Source organism: Rosa chinensis, chromosome 6, assembly GCF_002994745.2.
Source record: "Rosa chinensis cultivar Old Blush chromosome 6, RchiOBHm-V2, whole genome shotgun sequence".
Taxonomy (NCBI): domain Eukaryota; kingdom Viridiplantae; phylum Streptophyta; class Magnoliopsida; order Rosales; family Rosaceae; genus Rosa; species Rosa chinensis.
The window spans coordinates 54312319-54331243 of record NC_037093.1 but is presented as its reverse complement, the minus strand read 5'-3'; the positions used below and the strand labels follow the sequence as shown (position 1 = coordinate 54331243).

The window sequence follows — 18925 nt, the reverse complement described above, 5'->3', positions numbered from 1 at the left end:
AAAGCATATAAACACAATATTTAAAAGAAAACATGACCAAAGTCCAATGGGAAGTTCTATTTGACTAAGATAAATGTGACGGATCTCATATTGTAATATGAAATCACAAAAAGTAAATTGTAAGGTTTTGGTAATTGAGAGAGCAATAAACAAAATAGCCAGATATAACGCAAGTCCAGAATATTTCAACTAAGGGAACTATAAAGAGAGTCAAAATTGTTACTAGATGTTTTATAGAACAAAGTTCCTACGGATACAGATAAAATGTTACAAGTAAAGCCTGTTTACAGTCCCAACCATGAAACATGTCGAGCTATTCTCCTTCAGGTACTGTGTTAAATGCTATTCCCTTGATTACATGTCGACATTGAAACCTGCATCATCAAACCAGATGTCACCTAAAAAAACCCAAGCACCATAACACATACAACCACATTCAAATGGAAATGCAAGGCAAACAGCAAATGGAATTCATAAAATCCAGAACCAAACAAATAGAAGTTGTGCAGGGCGTTCCTTCCCAATTCGACATACCATATAAAATCATCCCCATCCGGAGCAGACTGAACCAACCCATCAGAGCTGCCCGTTTGCGAAAACTGATCAATGTTCTGGTTCTGGTTTTTGCATTTGAAGCTTAGCCTCATAGGCACAATCTGCAACAAAAAAAAGCATCAACCAGTTGTAAGCCAATTGCGAAACGAGAGGCTCGGATTAATCCAATGCAGTTGCAATTACCTTGTTGCTGTATTTAAAACCTCGCTTGGGAAGAAAATGCAGAGGCTGATTGAAAGAAGAGGGAGCTTTAACCAACAGGAACAGCTTCCAAGGACCCGGATACGAAACAGACCCAACATTCTCCGAGACCAACCCCCGAATCGCTTTTCTACAAAGCACTTCCGCCGCTCTGCTTTTCGCAAAATCCAATTCTTTGCCACTGACATTTCCGGAGAAGCTCAATTCGTACACGTGTTGAGGTCGCATTGGATTCCCTCCGAGAATCAGAAGCGCTGTTCGGAACCGAGGAGTTCCGCTGATGACCGTCTTCAGCGCCGTTTGGAAATTCGAAACGCCGTGCATCAGCTTCTGGAACCTTCGAACCCCTCGCTTGGCTTCCCTCATTTCGCCGGCGTGCTTTCTCCGCAGCGCCGGCATCACCTGGTCTTCTCTCAGAGCCGATTCCTGAAACTCGCGGATCGAATTAGGTCAAAATTCGAATCCATTAAAGAAGGAAAACGCCTCTGCTTAGCTCAAAAGCGCTTACCAAGGCCTTGTACTCGTCGCAGCGGGAATCGAATTCCGCGGTGATGTCCTGTAAGACACTGTGTATGAAATCGTTAGATTCGATTGCCGGAGGAGTTTGATGATGGAGAAGAGAGAATTGGGGAGAACTTACGCGGGGATTTGCTGGTGCATGAAGAGTAGGAAACTTGAGATTTCGTTAATGGCGTGGAAGATGACGGAGCCGTCCAGTGAGTTGGCCGTGAACTCCATCTCCGATGACTCTATCTTCTTCGTCCCGAGAGAACTATCTGAGAATTCAAATTTCAAACGGATATATCTACGGCTCAACTGGCCCAGCCTTTTATCGCTACGGTAAAAATAATGTTGCAATATTTACTGTCGTTAAGTAGAAACTAGACTCCAAACACACCCTCTGAGTGTGGATAATTACATGGGAAGTTATTCCACACAATGTGGAGAAAATTGCTGCAAATATTTTGTTTTTGATTTTTAATTTTTTTTTCTTTTGTTTTATTTTATTTGTGAATTGACCATTTTGTCTTTCTCAAATATTTGAGTTCAAATGTTTTTTAATATTTGAGGAATATTTTGGTAAAAAATTTCAGTTTTAGAGAGCAAGCTCTCTTCTCTTAATAATAGTATAGAATATAACACAAAAAACAGTGTTCTGCGTTTTAATATTTGATCATGTGTTTAAGTTATATTAGTCCATCGTCTGTATCATTTAGTCTAATGGCATAGATCGCTCCTGTATAACTGAGAAGTATAACTGAGAAGTCGTGAGTTCAACTTAAAAACTTGAGTTCGTGCGTTATGTAGTCCAAATTATATAAAGAAAACTTGTTCTTGATGCTTGTGAATGCAATGATGCAGAGAGAAAAGATACATTGTCAAAAACCCTACTGTGTTACAAAAATAACCAACTATACTTTTGCATAGCAACTAATTTAACATCTATATGAAATTCCTATCTGTAGACATGACAAAATTAGGGTTACAAACTTAGGGTTGCTTTGATGAACTAATGGAAACATAATCGTTTCCATAAGATACAGAAAACCATGCTGGCGATGAGTCTTGTGTATGTATTTTTCGATGACCTTGGTATTAGCTGCTGCTCAAAACCACCAGTACAGACCCCTTAAACCAGATCGTAATGTAAGAACCCTTTCTGCTGCAGGTGTTTTATGGGTCTGAGAATTCCAGCACTGTCAAATAAAAGAAAGGCAGAAAACGCTTCTTTGAAGTTAGCATGACCACATATGCAGAACTTCTTTCATCAGTTTTTGAGTAAGTGGGTAAATGCAGCATCACCTTAGGACTAGAAGGCACAAGATTGCCTGGAAGCTACACACCGTACCGTCTTAAGGCTTTACTTAAACTTGGCATCACATTATATGCTTGATATGATCTTCTAAGTTCAATAATCGAACCCACCTGCACAATTAGAAGTTAGAAGTGCTTGCAGGAGTTGAGTAAATGTGAAGCCAAAAATTTAGATCCAGCAGATCCTTTTAACATTTCTTTTGAAGTGTTTATATCCAAGGTAAGTGCACTTCAAGTAAAGATATTTGCCAAGACTATCAAAGCATTCGACTCACATATGTAGGGTTCACAGAAATCAGAAAAGAAAGAGAAAAACACTTCAGTAAAGGCTAGCAAGTAGCAACAATAGATGACGATCAGGAGTATTTAAGAGAGAAACAATATTAATCGGTCAAACTGTACTTGATCATGGTAAATTAATAAGTTTACCAAAGCTGGGGAATGCACATATATAGTAAACAAATAAAATTACTATAGAGATTCAACTTCCAAGTATTTATGCAATCAACAGGCAAACCAATTTTCACAACTAAATCAGTTAACTATCAACCAAAATTACAGATGCACACAAACAACAAAAGCTTTCCATAGCATTGGATATTCTAGAAAATGAGGTCAGGTGAGCGTAATACAGAACCCATAGTTAGTATTGCACTTACTATTATTAAGACTGATGTCAACCCGATTGAAAATCCCGCATTGATGTTACGTAAATAATGATCAAGTATGCTTGATGTTGTTGCTAAGATGCTTAACAATACACCACCTGCAGGCCAGTAAAAAGCAAGCAAAAAATATCAATGTGGGTGGTTGAAAAGGAATTAGGTTATATTGAGAGAAACCAAGAGAGAACTATACCCCAAAAACGTGTTGATGCCTGAATCTTTGTGAGATATTCAATCGTAGCCTTTCCAGGTTTTATATTTGGTATCCTTGCACCCATCTTATTTAAGTAGTCAGCAATTTCCTTGGGCAAGTTGGCCTGGACAAGTCATTATTGATTAAAAATCACCCAGCAAGTAGAAAATTAAGAAACAGAAGTTGCCTCCACATCTAACACTAAGTCACTTCACATTTCATTTCAATAGAGTTTTTGACCACAAAAGAAAATTGAAACTCATAACAGACACAGCATAAAAAATTTGATGAACACAGCAGGAGACAAACATCATGACAGATAAATAAGCATCCTACCAATAAATCATTTTGAATATCAAAAATGAGATATTCTCAACAGATTTAGTAGCTTAGGAGCTTGATGAGGGGAAAGAGGTGTGATTCTAGAGTAACTATATGAAGTAAGGGAGAAACTTACTATGTCAAATATATTGAATAAAAAGACAAAAAACGCATATATTGTGTAGTACACCCAAGGCGCTGCACCAATAGAAGTATCAGGGTTCAATATCTCCTTAACATGCTCCCAGAAAGACGAACCAAGAAGACTGCCAACAGATCAGAATATCAAAAGGTAGTAATAGTAAACTTTGATGAGAAGAAAGAAAGCATTAGTTACAATCTCAAGGAACACATTTAGAATCAACTGAAAAATGAGAAAGGAGAAACTCGTTGACTTCATCAAAGCATTATAAAATCAACCAACTGACAACAGCAGCTCAATTAAAGACATAGACAACGGTTTCTCATCTTAAATATGCAACGATGATGCTAAATAATAAACAATGACCTTGCAAGAATGCTGGGAAATGCCAAGAGATAAGTAGTTGTGAGAACAGGCTGCATTCCTGCTGGATTAATAGTAAAAGGTATATAGGGCTCCACTTCAGTAATAGGTGAGTCATCCCTGTTCAAAGTACAAACAACCAGAAGATAGTGTCAGTGAAAAAGATAACCAAAATAGGCTTTTATAATGGTCTTCTAGATGCTATGATGTATGGTGCAACTGGCTACTTACTAGGCTGCAAGTTTACACACATCGAATACTAGTATATAGAATAATCATCATCAAAACCAATCAGAACGAAACATTAATAGGGACTAGAAGCTCCATGCTAGAGATAACCTATGTATTGCATAGTTTCCATCACTAGAAATGATCATCACATATCAAAATAATGGAAAATGTTTTACCTTGCAGCAGAAGCCAGCTTAAAACCGTAGTACTGAAGCTTTATCTTCCTGCATCCTTCAGTTACCACAACTGCCCACATAGTGACTATAGTGAAAACGCCCAATACTCCAAATAAGTATGGCCACCAACTTACAGAACTTCCTACAATAGTACATAAAAAGCATGGAGTCAAATGACATTTAACAAAATACTAATGATAAAGAAAATAGAGTTACAAGATAAAACCTACAAGTCCAATAAAGGGTAAATCAATGGTGTTCACTGAATCACATACCTGAAAGCTGGGTCAACATTTTGTATAATGTCTCTGTGTAGCCAATCAATATTTGCACACATATTATTAAAGATGAACCTTGGCCTGAAATGTGCACTACCAGTTAGAGAAGATAGAGAATATAATCACATGTATGATAAAAAAAGAGAGCGATCAAACTTTCTTATTTCTTTTAAAACCCAAAAAGATATGGCAACTCAAGCTTCATTCTACATCACTAATAATTATTTGTGGACAGAAGGAATCAGATCAGATGAGGGTAAACAAACCATGTATACCATTATGTGAGCCTTCACAATCATAAGATGATAGAAAATAAACAGAAACAATATCTAAGTGATAATTTGTGAAAATGGTAAGCTAACAGTCACCACGGTAAAAAAGCAAGTATTCTGACTCATACTTAAGAAAGAGAAGGACAACCATTCAAAAGCCATCAAAAGGTATCCATATAACTAAGCTAAAAGCATCCCTTATTAATCCACAGCTAAAGAACCATGGTTTTGAAACTTATCGGGTCAAAGCCACAATTGTGAGGCAGGTATAAGTAAGGCTGGTCACGTTTCTGTAACAATTTAACTATTTAACAGATTTCTGCTAAAAAGATTTAAAGAAAAGAAAAGAACTATGTAAAAGACAATACTAGTGTAAGCACAATATGCAGGAATGGTAAACAAAACTTGACAGGGTGACTCATGACTATGACAAGTAATATACTGCTTTTGGAGAAACAAAATGAGGCCTCAAGATGGGAAGCTTATAAATTTCCAGGAAATATGAGCAAGACTATTTTGCTGCCAACCATGTAACCAAAAGGTCAAGTATAATACCGAATCCAGATTCTGTAATGGTATCACATATCCACGTCATTGTCATTGCACCACAGACCAATAACATACTTGTCAGCATCACATGCTTGACCCTGCAATATCCCAGAAATACAAACATCTTCAATACATAACATCACCTTGGCAAGACTAGCTACCTAACAAATATAACCTACCAGCTTCTTAGCAGGTACAAAAAATCTATAAGTTGAGGATCAGATATGTTGAATGCAGTAAAATGTAATAAGACCATCAAATTAAAATAATTAAAAGTAACAAATCCATGCTAAGTACATGGTGGAAAAGATAGCCTAGGCAGCTACACATAAAAACTTTTTATTTCAAAATTTTCAGAATGACTTAAAATTCACATAGTATATTTGAAAGTACAATTAAATAAGATGTATATACTACATTACCTGTGGCTAGCTACATAGATTGAATAGGGAAGTGAATAACAAGCAAGTATCACAGCCTCCACAATTGCAAAGCCAAGAGACATCCACCATCTTGAGTAGACAGAAACAACACTCGCAGGGTTCAAAATCTTGCTTTAAATACTGATATAAAGTAGTTTATTGTAAAATTATGTAAAAAAGAACTTGGCTCACTGCTTGAGATAAAAACTAGACACACATATAACTCTTAATCTTCTCTTGACCATCTAAGCCTTCTTTCCGCAGCTTTACTAGGGAGGGGACGACATAACAGAGTACCTGTGCATCAAGTTTTGTAATTTCAATATCTCAAAAAATTAAATACCTTTGTATCTTTCATAGTTTCATTAGTTTGAGTAAAATTGAGGAAATAAACTGAAGTCATCCACAGTGCCTAAGGTAAATAAGAGAGCATATAAAACAAGCATCTATCTATGACCAGGATATCTAACCATACTAAATATATCTAGAGAAGAAGAGGGAAAACTACTTCATTTTGAGCTGACGAGATAAAGTCACAACAGAATAGCGAAACACATTGTACATGCTTGTACTCTCAATATCAAATATTGAAACAAATACAAATAATCATTTACTTTTGTTAGTTGCAAAAAGGTGTATATCCAATCTACAGGGAAGCTGTAAAGGATATTCGCTTAGTTAGCAGAAATTAAAGCTAACTAGCTGAAGTAAACCTGCATGATAATCGATGCTATAATTTGAGGACTGATTCCAAGCTGGAACAAGGACATTTTAAGCTCTGCTGTAAAATCGCCGAGCTCATCTGCAAATAAACAACACGGATGACCCCATAACAGACTTAACATCAAACCCAACTCACTCTTATGAAAGGGACAGAAGGAATAACTTAGCAATAAGAACTAGAGTAAACATGTATGAATATAAGATATCAAAAATCAAATTCAAGCATCAATTACTCACCAACTGATCCCGAGACAAAGCTGAGATAATCCTGAGGTATCAACCTTCTATCAAACCCAGGCAGAGGAATGAAATAACCGACACGACTAATCACAATCAGCACTGCCGTCACAAACAACCTCCTCCTAATCTCACTCTTGAAGAACGACTCAGCAGCATTATTAATCACTGAACTTATCCTCACAAAATCCAGAAACCTGTTCCTAAACATTACAGGTCTCGCCTCCGCACCACCGGAGTCGCCAATCTCATCCTGCGTAACAACACCTCTCCCGCCATTCGGCCTCGGCGGAACAACTTCAAGATTTAAAGATTCTGCAGCTGTGGCCTCAACATCGGTATATTCATTTCGGAATTGGTTCGAAAACTTAGCAGACACTCTTGTGCTTACTCTGGAGAATAAAGACCTGCTTGCCAAAATTGAATTTGTGCTGCATAATTGTGAAGGATTGGTCTTGAGGGAAACAAAGTTGGCTTTGGTTCTAACTAAGCGTGGGCAACAAATTGGAGTATCAGAACCTGAAATTGAACACAAAAGCCCTATCAGAACAGACAAAATTCTCATCTGAAGCTAGAGCATCCACTCAATCCAAAATGAACAGTAAATCCCTTACGGAAGGAAGATTCTAGATTATGAATTACCAAAATTAAGAAACCTAAAATAGTCATGATTTTAGATTCTTTTTTCTTTTCTTTTTTTCTATTTAGTGAGTTTTTTGGAGATTAAAAGATGGACTGACCTCGAAATTTAGAGGGGAAGAGTTGGGGCTGGAAGCGTTGAGAGCTGAGAAGAGTGGCTTCCATGGCGGGACTTGGAAGCAAACTGCGGGACTGTGTTTTTGGTTCTTTTTTAAAGAGGCTCATCTTTAATGGTAGGGATCTTCTACGTGTCTCATCATTTTTTTCCTTGTTGCTCTCGCTTTTGATTGGTCTGTTTAGAGCGGGCGGTGCCACGCGGCAAGATGTGATTGGGTAAGCTTTTAACATGGGATGAATTTCCAATTTACACAGATTTTCAACCGAATATGTGAATATGCACACCTTGAAGGCTTGTTAAAATGGTTGATTTGCACCAATTTTGTCAAATATTGTCCATCTTTACCATTTTCAACAAATTTTGTCTGTCATCCGGAATCCAGATCCGGACCCTCTCTTTGATTGTTGTTGGTTCTTGTTTATCCTTGACTTTTAATTCTAGCTATTGATTCAATATCTATGAGTCATTAATAATGACTCAAAATTTCGGTTTTTTCAAGGCTAACGACGTTATGTTCTCTTCTGTTTCTGTCCAGACTCATCATTCTTCCTACCTTTTCATCTCCCCCGTCAGTTTTTCTTTTCCTCTGTTCTTTTAGCTTCCTTCTTTGAAAACTTCGCCCATGTCCATGGCTTCTGGATTGTTAAAAAATAATAATAATAATAATAATAAATAATAAATAAATAAATGACTAAATACTATTTTGTCTTTGAGTTTTTGACCATAAAACACTTCAGTCTCTGACATTCTAATTTCACATGTACATGTACTTCAAAATTTTAAACCAATAGGTCATTGCCGTCTAAAAGTCACGGTGAAATGTCTATTATGCCCTCAGTTCTTTTTTTTTAAATAAATTTATTCCTTTCTCTTTTTTTATTTTTTCTTTTTTCTTTTTTTTATTCTTTTTTTTTCAAACATAAAGAAAGAAAGGGAAAAAAATCATTTTCCAAAAAATAATAATAATAATAATAATTAATTAAGAAAAAATAACTGAGGGCATAATAGACATTTCACCGCGACTTTTAGACTGCAATGACCTATTTGTCTGAAATTTTGAAGTACAGGGACTAAACGTGTGAAATTAGAAGGTCAAAGACTGAAGTATTTATGGTCAAAAGCTCTAGGACTGAACAGTATTTAGTCCATAAATAAAATATAGCTAATTGATTTGTTTCATCTATATGACTTTTCGATCTCAAGAAAAATGGATCAATTGAGCACAACAAAAGGAAAGCAGGTATCTGGTATTCTGAATCTCAAATCCATACTTCTATCAATTTCCTTCCAGATCAAATCCGATCTTGTTCCTTGAGATCGAAGAGGATGGTAAGGTTAACCACATGTTCCTTGTCTATTGAATCATCATAATCCACAAGTTCTCTCAATTCTTCTGAACTACGGTGACCCAATTTTGGGCTTTCACTCTTAACTTTAGTTGGAACTCTTAACTTTATATAAATGTTAAACTAAAAATAACATTACATATTCTGAAGCTTAGTAAAAATTCTCAAAAGGACGATGTGGTGTTATCTCAGTGGTTAGAGCACCTACTATCTATGTACGAAGTCATGGGTTCGAGTCACCATGGGGGTAGGAGTGAAATCTTTTGATCCTCTTTTAGAAAAAAAAAAAAAAATCTCAAAAGGCAAAATAGCAAATTATCCCCTGACTTTTTCCTAGGGCTGGGCACGGGACGGGACGGGCCGGTTATTGACTGATACCGAGCCCGGTACAGGAAATTTTATTCGGGACGGGACAACGTTTTTTCAAAGTTAGTACCGAGGGTACCTAAACCGATCGGGATCGGGTCGGGCCCGGGCCCAATTCGGGATACCCGATTCCTTTTTTGTTTTTGTTTTTTTTGTTTTCACACTTAAGTTGATAAGTTCTTTAACAGCTATCCAAAATTTTCAGATTTCAATCATTTCTAGGATGCAGCTGTCCTCTTAGCACTGCAACTTATAAATCTACACAATCAACTTTGCCTTAAACCAAATCAAACAATGTAAAATACTAAATTGAATTGAAGAATTCTTGAAAAGAAGAAATGAACTAGTGAAGATGGACAATAATACAATATGTGCAAAACTGCAAATTGCAGATTGCAGATTATGAATTCAAAGTGCAGTAATGCAGATTGTAAATTATGACAGATCGCAGATTGCAGTAATGGCTGTAATGCAGTAATGCAAATTGCAGATTATGACAGGAAACAAATGCAGTAATGCAAATTGCAGATTGCAGTAATGGCTGTAATGCAATAATGCAAATTGCAGATTATGACAGGAAACAAATGCAATGTGCAACACAGCAAATAACCAATTCAATAGACCAACAATAAGTTCAATAAATGAATAAACACAAAAACCAATTCATGAATTCAACAAAAGTCCAGTAGGTCTTAAACAAGAAATTAAAGTCTGAAATAAGAAATTTAAAGTCTACAAACCATTACATGATAAAAACTAGTTAACTACAAGTCTTGAACTATTAAACACATTTGAAAAAACCTTCATCAGTTCATCACACTCAGTCTCACAACCTCATAAACTCATTAGTCAACATTTACCACTGCAGCCTTTCCCTTCCCCTTTGCTTTCGGGATTGTTGAACGTGTATTTCTGCTGGAGGTAGTGCTCTCATGATCTAAGTAAGCATTTAAAGTCAGTAATAGAGAAACTACATGTAAGAAAACAGAAAACAAAAATTAAAATTGAACATTTGAAACTGATCAAGGTACCTTTCTCAGCCTGCTCATAGAACTCTATGTTCTCAATTGTAGGCTCCTCTACCTCTTGAGCAACAATATCATCTCCCAACAACCAATTCTGCATGCAGATTAAAGCCTCCACTGTTTTAGGAGTCAATGAACTCCTAAAAGCATCAATAACTCTCCCTCCAGTGCTAAATGCAGACTCCGATGCAACTGTGGATGTTTGAACAGCAAGTACATCTCTTGCTATTGCTGCCACCACGGGAAACTTGGGTCCGTTTATCTTCCACCAACACAAAATATCGAAGCCATCTTCCTCCTCCTCAACAAACTCTAGGGGAGCATTTAGATATTGATCAACTTCATGTGCCATTACAGCCTCTTCACTCTCTTGGACCACCTTTCTCCAAGAGTTTAGCAACTGACCCCGCACACCAACTCTCGTATTGCTGCTTCTACTCGTGATTGTGCTGCCTGAACTTGTAGGGCTTTGATGTCTATGCATATGTCTCCCACCATCTACGATCGGTGCATACTATAAAAGCAAGAACATGCATAAACACATAAAATTAGTATTAATACTCATAAGATCAGAAAATCTAATATTCAAAAAACTGAAATAAAAAGAGTTGTACCTCATCATATAGCGCCATTAACAAAGATCTAATCTCATTGGTTCTACTTTGCACATCGACATCATCCATACCCTCTTCCTTCAAAAAATGTGTATAATTCCTAAGCTTGAATCTTGCATCTAGCACAAGTCCAACAATAACCAAGTGGTTCAGGTCTGTAAAGCCACCATAGTACTTCAAGAATTTGCTTCTCATATTTGCAGCCATATCAGTTAATACATTTTAAGTGTCGGAACCAGTTGCCATCTCGGGTGCAATGAAGAGGTTTTCTATGTTTCTCTCCATGGTAACAACATCATGGAATGTTGTATGCACAGTTGGATGCAAGCTTGCACTAACTCTAAAGGTCACATCATGAAATACTCGAAGCAAATCAACAAAAATCTCAGCCTTGTCCCAATCTGGTTCCTCCGGAGGCCCAACTCTGTTTCTTTTGTTCTTACTAGGAACGACATTGCCTTCCTCATCATATTCCTCCTCTGGTTCCTTGAAATAACCTAGATAAAGCTCATCATCATCTTCCTCCATCCTTGCAAAAGCCTTCTTAAACTTCAAGGCTGCCTCCAATATTAGATAAGTTGAATTCCACCTAGTTGGGACATCTAAACAAACCAGCCCTGTAAGAGGAAGCTTTTCTTTCTCGACAGCTTTTCTAAAGCTGTCTAGTTTATTAGGTGAAGACCTAACATACTTGACAACATTCCTAATGGCTAAAACTCTCTTTTGCAGCCTCTTCAAGCCATGTCCCACTATCAAATTGGTTAAGTGAGCTGTGCACCTCACATGCATGTATTTACCACCTAAAATTGTTTTGTAAGATGAACACTTATTCATCTTTGATCTAAGCCACTCTAAAGCCGACTTATTTGCAGATGCATTATCAACAGTTATGGTCAACACCTTCTCAATCTCCCACTGCAGCAAACAAGACTCTATAAGTCTACCTATGGTTGCCCCTTGATGGTTTTGGATAACACAAAAATTTATAACCCTCTTGTGCATCTTCCAATCAACATCAATAAAATGGGCAGTCAGCACCATATAATTGATGTTCTGGACACTAGTCCAAGTGTCCGTTGTGAGACACACTCTATACTCCTTCATAATTTTGGATAGTTCTTTTTTTTTGTGCATCATATATGCTTAGGAACCTTCTAACTAGTTTCCTACGAGAGGGTACTTTAAACAAAGGGCACACTCTACCACAAAACCGGTTAAAACCTTTTTTCTCAACAAAGCTAAAAGGCAACTCATCCATGACAATCATTTCGACTGTCGCATCTACATAGTCATCTTGATCATAAGCTACTGCAGTAAGTTTGTTTCCTAGAGATTTATCTCCCACAAGAACCCTCTGACTCTTACTAACATTTGGGGGATAATACCTGCAGAATTGATTAATATGTCTAATCATCCCCGAAGTCCCATTTATAGAACTATCCGCTGCAAAATCGCCTATTTTTCCTCTAGGACAGTGAATACAATAAGCTCGTTTCTTAACAATATCTACATCATTCCCTTCAGCATCTTTTCCCTTCATAACCTTATCATACTCCTTAAAGTGTTCCCAAACAAAACTACGCTTAATAGTTGTTGAAGTACTAACCGGATTAGAATTCTCACTTTGAGTTGCAGTAGTAGGAACTTGCGCAGGAGCTTCATCACTTGCAGGAGTAGGAACTTGCTAGTTTGAACTAGTAGGAACTTGCTGGGTTGAACTTGCTGGAGGAAGAGCTTCAATTTCCCGAGGAGCAGAAGGTGAAGTTGCGGTTGAAGAGTCTTCAAGCCCCGAAGCGGTTGGATGAGGCCGAGCAGCTAGCTTCTTCGCTCTAGCCATCGAACGATTTGAATCAAATGGTCAACATCTGGAGATGAAGTATGAATCAGCAGCTATGGTTAGTATTTTTGTTTCATAATAGATTAATAGTTAGAGAAACAAACTAAGAGATTAATAGTTCTTTGGAGCAAAAACTAATTTTAGAGCAAAAACTAATTTTAGATGAAACTAATTTTATAGTTAGAGAAACAAACAAACAAATTAATAGTTCTTTGGAGCAAAAACTAATTTTAGATGAAAAACTAAACTATACACACTTGGTCCTTGAATGCAAACATATTATATCTTTGTTAAACGAATTAAGGCAGACCAACAATAAACAAATGAATCAAATAGTGTGCGAAATATGGCCGACCTTGAAACCTCTAATCAAGCTGTACAGGAGTAGACAATCTTTGATAAGAAGAAGTGACAAAATACAAAACACATTTTTGTCCAACAGCTGACCGGGCACTAAATGCCTCACCTGAACCAAAGCTTTAACATAGTCACAAAACACAGCTGACCAAAATGAAATGAATCGAATTGAGAAAGTGAAGTATGACGAACCATGAAACCGCTCATTAGCTTGTATAGGAGTAGACAATCTTTCATAAGAACCTGTGGCTTTTAATGAAGAACCACAGGAACAAGGTAATTGTCGAACAAGTGACCTGTCAGTAAATGCGTCACCTGCACCAAAGTTTTAACATTATCAAAAAACACAGTTAACCAAACAATTCCTTTCAAATTCGACAAAAGAACATATAAACTACCTTTCAAATTCGGGAAATTGGAAAGAAATTGGGGATCGGGAACAGATGAAGATCTGGAGAGTGGAGAAGAGAGCTTAGAACTAGGGTTAGTGAATTGGGGATCGACTGATAGAGAGGGATTGATGATTTAGATGAGGAACAGAAGAAGATCTGGAGAGTGGAGAAGACTCGAAGAAAGCTTAGAACTAGGGTTAGTGAATTGGGGATCGACTGATAGAGGGAGGATCGGGGATTTAGATAAAGAACAGCATAAGATCTGGAGAGTGGAGAAGACTCGAAGAGAGCTTAGAACTAGGGTTAGTGAATTGGGGATCGACTGATCGAGGGGGATTGGGATTTAGATGAAGAACATAAGCAGATCTGGAGAGTGGAGGGAGAAGAGAGCTTAGAAGTTAGAATTGGGGATGGACTGTCGAGTGTCGAGGTCTTCGTTAGTTCGTTGCGGCTTAGGGAGTTAGGGCCTTAGGCCGTTTAGTTTAGGTCAAAATGCCTCGATCAGGTGTGGTCAATCTCTGTGTTCTCACATATACTACCCAATCAAAATCAACCAAGTAATATAAATAATTAAATATTTAATTTAATTAATTTAAACGGGACGGGACGGGATCAACCGGGATCGACTGGGCTAGTACCGGTACCGGGCCCGTTTCTACGGGACGGGCCCAAATAGTAAATTTCAGATTTTGATCCCGGCCCGTACCGGTGGATTTCGGGACGGTTTCGAAACGGTACCGGGATTTCGGTTTTGGATGCCCAGCCCTACTTTTTCCATGGCTTCCGATTTACCTCCTGACATTTCAATTTACATCTTACTGTTATTTCGTAGACTTTCCATCCAATTTTCAGTTAACTTGGTTAGCACACGACGGGCTTTTTCGTTTTTTCAACTATCACCCAAAAAAAAAATTAAACAAACCAACACTTCGTTAAAGAAATAAATATAAAATATAAAATTGTTATTCGTTAAAAGAAGGAAAAAATAAAAAAAAACTTGCCCTTTGTCGCTTCTTCCTTGTCTATCTCTTCTTCTGCACTCCCCTTTATTTCAAGATTGGTCGTTAGCTTGCAACTGATCACTTAATTAATATTTCCTAGTCACATCAAATGATTGGATCGATGATCATATCATTGAAGGATAAACCATCTTTGATCATTGAGGTTTCTGGTTTTCTTTTTCTTTAAAGGTTGGACTGGTCATTAATATGTCAAATATTCATATGAGAACTTGGTATTCCATGATTCCAGTTGGAAGTTTGAATTGTGCAAAAGGTTGAGGAGCCATTGAACAAACTAAAATATTTTTATGTATGGTATATGAAAATTAAAATTACAACAAGCATGTGAAGGTCATCTTGATTGATTCAACTTAGGATTGTGTTATATTGATCTCGATAAAACGAACATAGAGGAAGAGCTAGGGCATGTTGAGAAGAAGATAATTGAGAGATAGCAAGCGAAGAAGAGGAGAGAATGAGGGGAAAAAAAAACAATTGTGGAAGATTAGAAGATTAACAAAGTAATTTTGTATTTTTTGCTTGATTTATTAATATATGAGGGTAATATTGGAAGACTAGAGGCAAAAAAATTTATAGTTGACCAGTGTACTGAGATTTTTGTCGAGTACAAATAGCAACACCGTTTTCTTTGGGTGACAATTGCAAAGATGAAAAGCCCTCTCACATGCTAACCAAGTTAACAGAAAAATTGGATGGAAAGTCTAAAATTTAACTATAGGGTGTGAATCAGCAACATTTAGAAAAGTGAGGGTGTAAATAATCAATATTGAAATGTCATGGGGTAAATCAGTAGTCATGGAAAATGTTAGGGGGTAATTTAGCTATTTTGTTTTCTCAAAATATATAATTTATCATTTACAAGGACTTGGTATATATGTAATTTGAGATAGTATAGCTTCAGAGGATAGCTAATTTAGAGGTAAAATATTACAGTAAGTGAAACGGAAAACAACCTTGTGCTGTTATTATTCAGTAAATTACAGTAAATGACATATCAAGCATGATCTAGCTAGGTCATTTGAACAGCACATCATTATACACTGTAAAAGCCAGGACATCGAGCTTCTGCCCTTACGAGTTTCTTCTGATATGTATAAATCACATAGAACGTACTTAGTTTCCACTCATTAAACGAGCTATCAAGCTAGTAGGTCCACTCTTTTGGAAGACATGACTCCGGAGAAGAGTTGGTTTGATTTTCGGAAATAATGTAGCATTGTTCATCCTCATTGCTCCCACTCATTTTATTTCGAGGTGACATACAATCTTGAGTATCATCTTCGTGACCTGATTTAAATCGTTTCCGATGACGATCTTTGGGTGAAATGTGCAGGCCAAGTGCATGAACATTCAGATTGAGAGCTTGAATCACACGGTCGGGCAACAGAACCGGAGCACAAGCTGCACAAAATCATCATCGTTAGTATTTAGCCCTATCTATCTCGATTAAAGTATTTTATTAATATACGAGATATATTAATTTGTAGATTGGTAAGATCGAGAACTTTTATCATACGTATACCAAAGTTATGATAATGTAAATTTTAGAACCGTCAGGTCTAAAGCATGAACACCTGGAATATGGTCAAATTTTCGACAAATATTGGCACCTGGTTTCTTCTTCGAGTAGAAGTTGGTGCCGGCTCTCTGTGGAAGAAAAACGCCAGTGCCGCCACGTGATTTATGGGAAGAATCTAGGAAAACAGCTTGCATTCCATGTCCTCCAGATACCCAATTCTTTATATCTTTCGGTCTAGTGACATAATGTGGCGAAAATGATGACCTTGAGCTACAAAATTTTGGATACTGCAGATTAAAATAGAGACATTGATTAATTTTATTAGTAAATTAGAAATTATTCACTATTAATTATTAAGTAAGACTTCCTTTGATTTGTACATGGATATTACTTAAGTAACCTATAAACCTAACCCCCAAGTTGCATTGGTCAATATCAGAGTAACCTATACTCACCGACTCTTAATGATCGATCACTCATTCACTCCCCTAGAACACGTACTCAATAATAAATTTTTCTCTATAATTAATACTCTAAATCACGCACTGTGCATACCTAATATAGAACACGGAAACACAAAATCATCCTTAATTATATACCTAACTTAATTTCCACTTTTCTATTTGATTCTGTATTAAGGCACTAATCAAGATCATCTGACACAGCCTCATTGTTCAATCTAGTTCATTTACTATATATAGCCTCATAATGTTCAATCGAGTTCTTTCATTCTTCACAAATGGAAATCACTAATACCCCAAATTAATATATTTAAATTTCTTGAAATGACTGGAGAATCCAGATAAACAATCGTGATCGTCTGTGGAGTACTATCTATTTATCCCTGAAAACAGTATCAAGAATGTCGGTACCAGAATTACCTAAATTCAAGCAACTAATTATAATCAAATTCCAGGCCAGCCAAATAAAGCCTAATCCATATTACGATTTTAGATCAATTTATATTTCCATTATCACATTATCTCACAGTGAAAAAAAAAAGGGATAAAAATGAAGAAGAAGACGATGAAGTACCAGTTGATCTTGGTAATTATGTTGGTTGTGGTGGAGGTGTTGCTCTGCCCGTCCCAAATATGCCTATCCAAAATAAATAAAAAATTCAAATAGAAACCAGAGAAAATCTTATTATGGTTATCAGGGTTCAAAACTCGGACGTCGGCACTGTATATTTCATCGAAACTAATTAAGCAGGCCGGTCAACCTAAGACGATTGCCGGTCGACGTCTCACACTCTATCGTGTTAGGTCGACCGGCCTGACAGTACAGACGTCCACTTTGTGGAGAGAAAGAGAGTGAAGAGACCTTTGTGTCGAAAGCTTCATGAACAACTGGCGAGGGAAGCCACGACATTCCTTCTTCAAAATCAAAACCAACCTCTCCTCCTCCTTTCTCAGGAGAAGCCATGGAGGAGACAGAAAGAGACATACAGAGCTAGAGCTAGAGAGAGAGAGAGACAGAGAGGCCTAGTATTCTTGTTGGGGACGCAGTGGAGCTCCAACTTCTAACCTGCAACGCAACTAAATTTATATACGAATCGATCACTAACTCTCGCCTCTCGGACCCTCTGAAGAGTTGAGTGTGCTAATGGACCTTAATTTCCACTGAAATTACGCGCAAAACCACTTCCTAAACGTCCGCTGCAAATTACTAATTCGACCTCAAGGTTTGTGATTCAGAATTTGCTAGACCAATGTTTACTGGTACAACTGATCCTAACAAACTGAAGCTGCAAAATGACAGGTAAGTTACCACATATTACTTTTTAATTTGAGCTTAGATTTTTCAAATTCAAAATCATTTTTTCCCTATTCTAAGCGCCACAGATAGATAATTAGTGATTATTTACTAAATTAAAAGTAAGTCAAATTAGTCAACTAAAATTTACCCAACTAGCAGATTGGACCCCGACGTCACTTACTATTCTAAGCGCCACGTGTCGTCCAGCTCATCAGAGGCTCCAGTAGATAGAGTTCATTTTTGCAAATAAAATAGGGTGACTCAGGCCAATGAGGGGCATTTGGGTAATTTGAGGTGCATAGGGTTTAAGTGGACGCGGGTTGGGTTGGGGTCGGTAAACCTCTCTCCCCTCTTTGGTCGTTGCAGTTATTCTTCACGTAACACCCTGATGTTATAGTTTTATCTTTTTTCTTCTTTTTTTTAATTGTTTGAGTTTCTTTTGGTCAAGATTTTTAGACCAAACCCAGTCATACTTAAAAGTTAATAGTCTAAATCCTTTTGATAAAAAGCCATATACGTATGGCGGTCTGACTCTCTGTAGAGGCTTGGGGCTACTGCTGCTGCATGCTTTTTCTTAACCACCATACCAACGCTACCATCATCATGGCTCTTAAGATCGAGTAATGGAAATTTGGGTCTCAATCTTGGTATTTATAAGCTATTATTGTTTTGTCTAGTTTACGGTTGAAAGTTGAAAGAATGTGAGACCATCATCCCTGTTGTTTTATACGATGTGAATACCATACCTAGATGCTTAGAACATATGGAAATTTTAAGAGAGAAAGTAAT

The 18925-nt window shown here is 37.1% G+C and overlaps 3 protein-coding genes across 4 annotated transcripts; all 3 read right to left on the bottom strand.

The window, feature by feature from the left end:
* Positions 1-119: 119 nt before the first annotated feature.
* On the bottom strand, positions 120-1651 carry LOC112170397. Its single transcript, XM_024307660.2, has 5 exons — positions 1397-1651; positions 1265-1322; positions 739-1182; positions 535-656; positions 120-374 (listed from the first exon to the last, which is right to left on the bottom strand). The coding sequence occupies exons 1-5, from the start codon at positions 1492-1494 to the stop codon at positions 314-316; spliced, it is 783 nt and encodes a 260-aa protein (XP_024163428.1). The 5' UTR covers positions 1495-1651; the 3' UTR covers positions 120-313.
* A 422-nt stretch (positions 1652-2073) lies between these two features.
* LOC112170396 (preprotein translocase subunit SCY2, chloroplastic) lies at positions 2074-7997 on the bottom strand. The gene is made up of 14 exons (XM_024307659.2): positions 7884-7997; positions 7144-7662; positions 6897-6985; positions 6401-6480; positions 6184-6273; positions 5768-5859; positions 4938-5021; positions 4663-4804; positions 4259-4375; positions 3887-4016; positions 3430-3553; positions 3231-3337; positions 2560-2682; positions 2074-2453 (listed from the first exon to the last, which is right to left on the bottom strand). Exons 1-13 carry the CDS (start codon positions 7945-7947, stop codon positions 2593-2595), a joined length of 1728 nt encoding a protein of 575 aa, XP_024163427.1. The 5' UTR covers positions 7948-7997; the 3' UTR covers positions 2074-2453; positions 2560-2592.
* Positions 7998-15796: 7799 nt separating this feature from the next.
* LOC112174369 lies at positions 15797-17893 on the bottom strand. Of its 2 annotated transcripts, none has more exons than XM_024312127.2 (4): positions 17702-17893; positions 17414-17476; positions 16470-16665; positions 15797-16260 (listed from the first exon to the last, which is right to left on the bottom strand). In XM_024312127.2, exons 1-4 carry the CDS (start codon positions 17822-17824, stop codon positions 16004-16006), a joined length of 639 nt encoding a protein of 212 aa, XP_024167895.1. In that variant the 5' UTR covers positions 17825-17893; the 3' UTR covers positions 15797-16003. The 2 variants fall into 2 exon arrangements, with proteins under 2 accessions (XP_024167895.1, XP_040365665.1); XM_040509731.1 differs by having other exon boundaries at positions 16470-16648.
* Positions 17894-18925: the final 1032 nt, after the last annotated feature.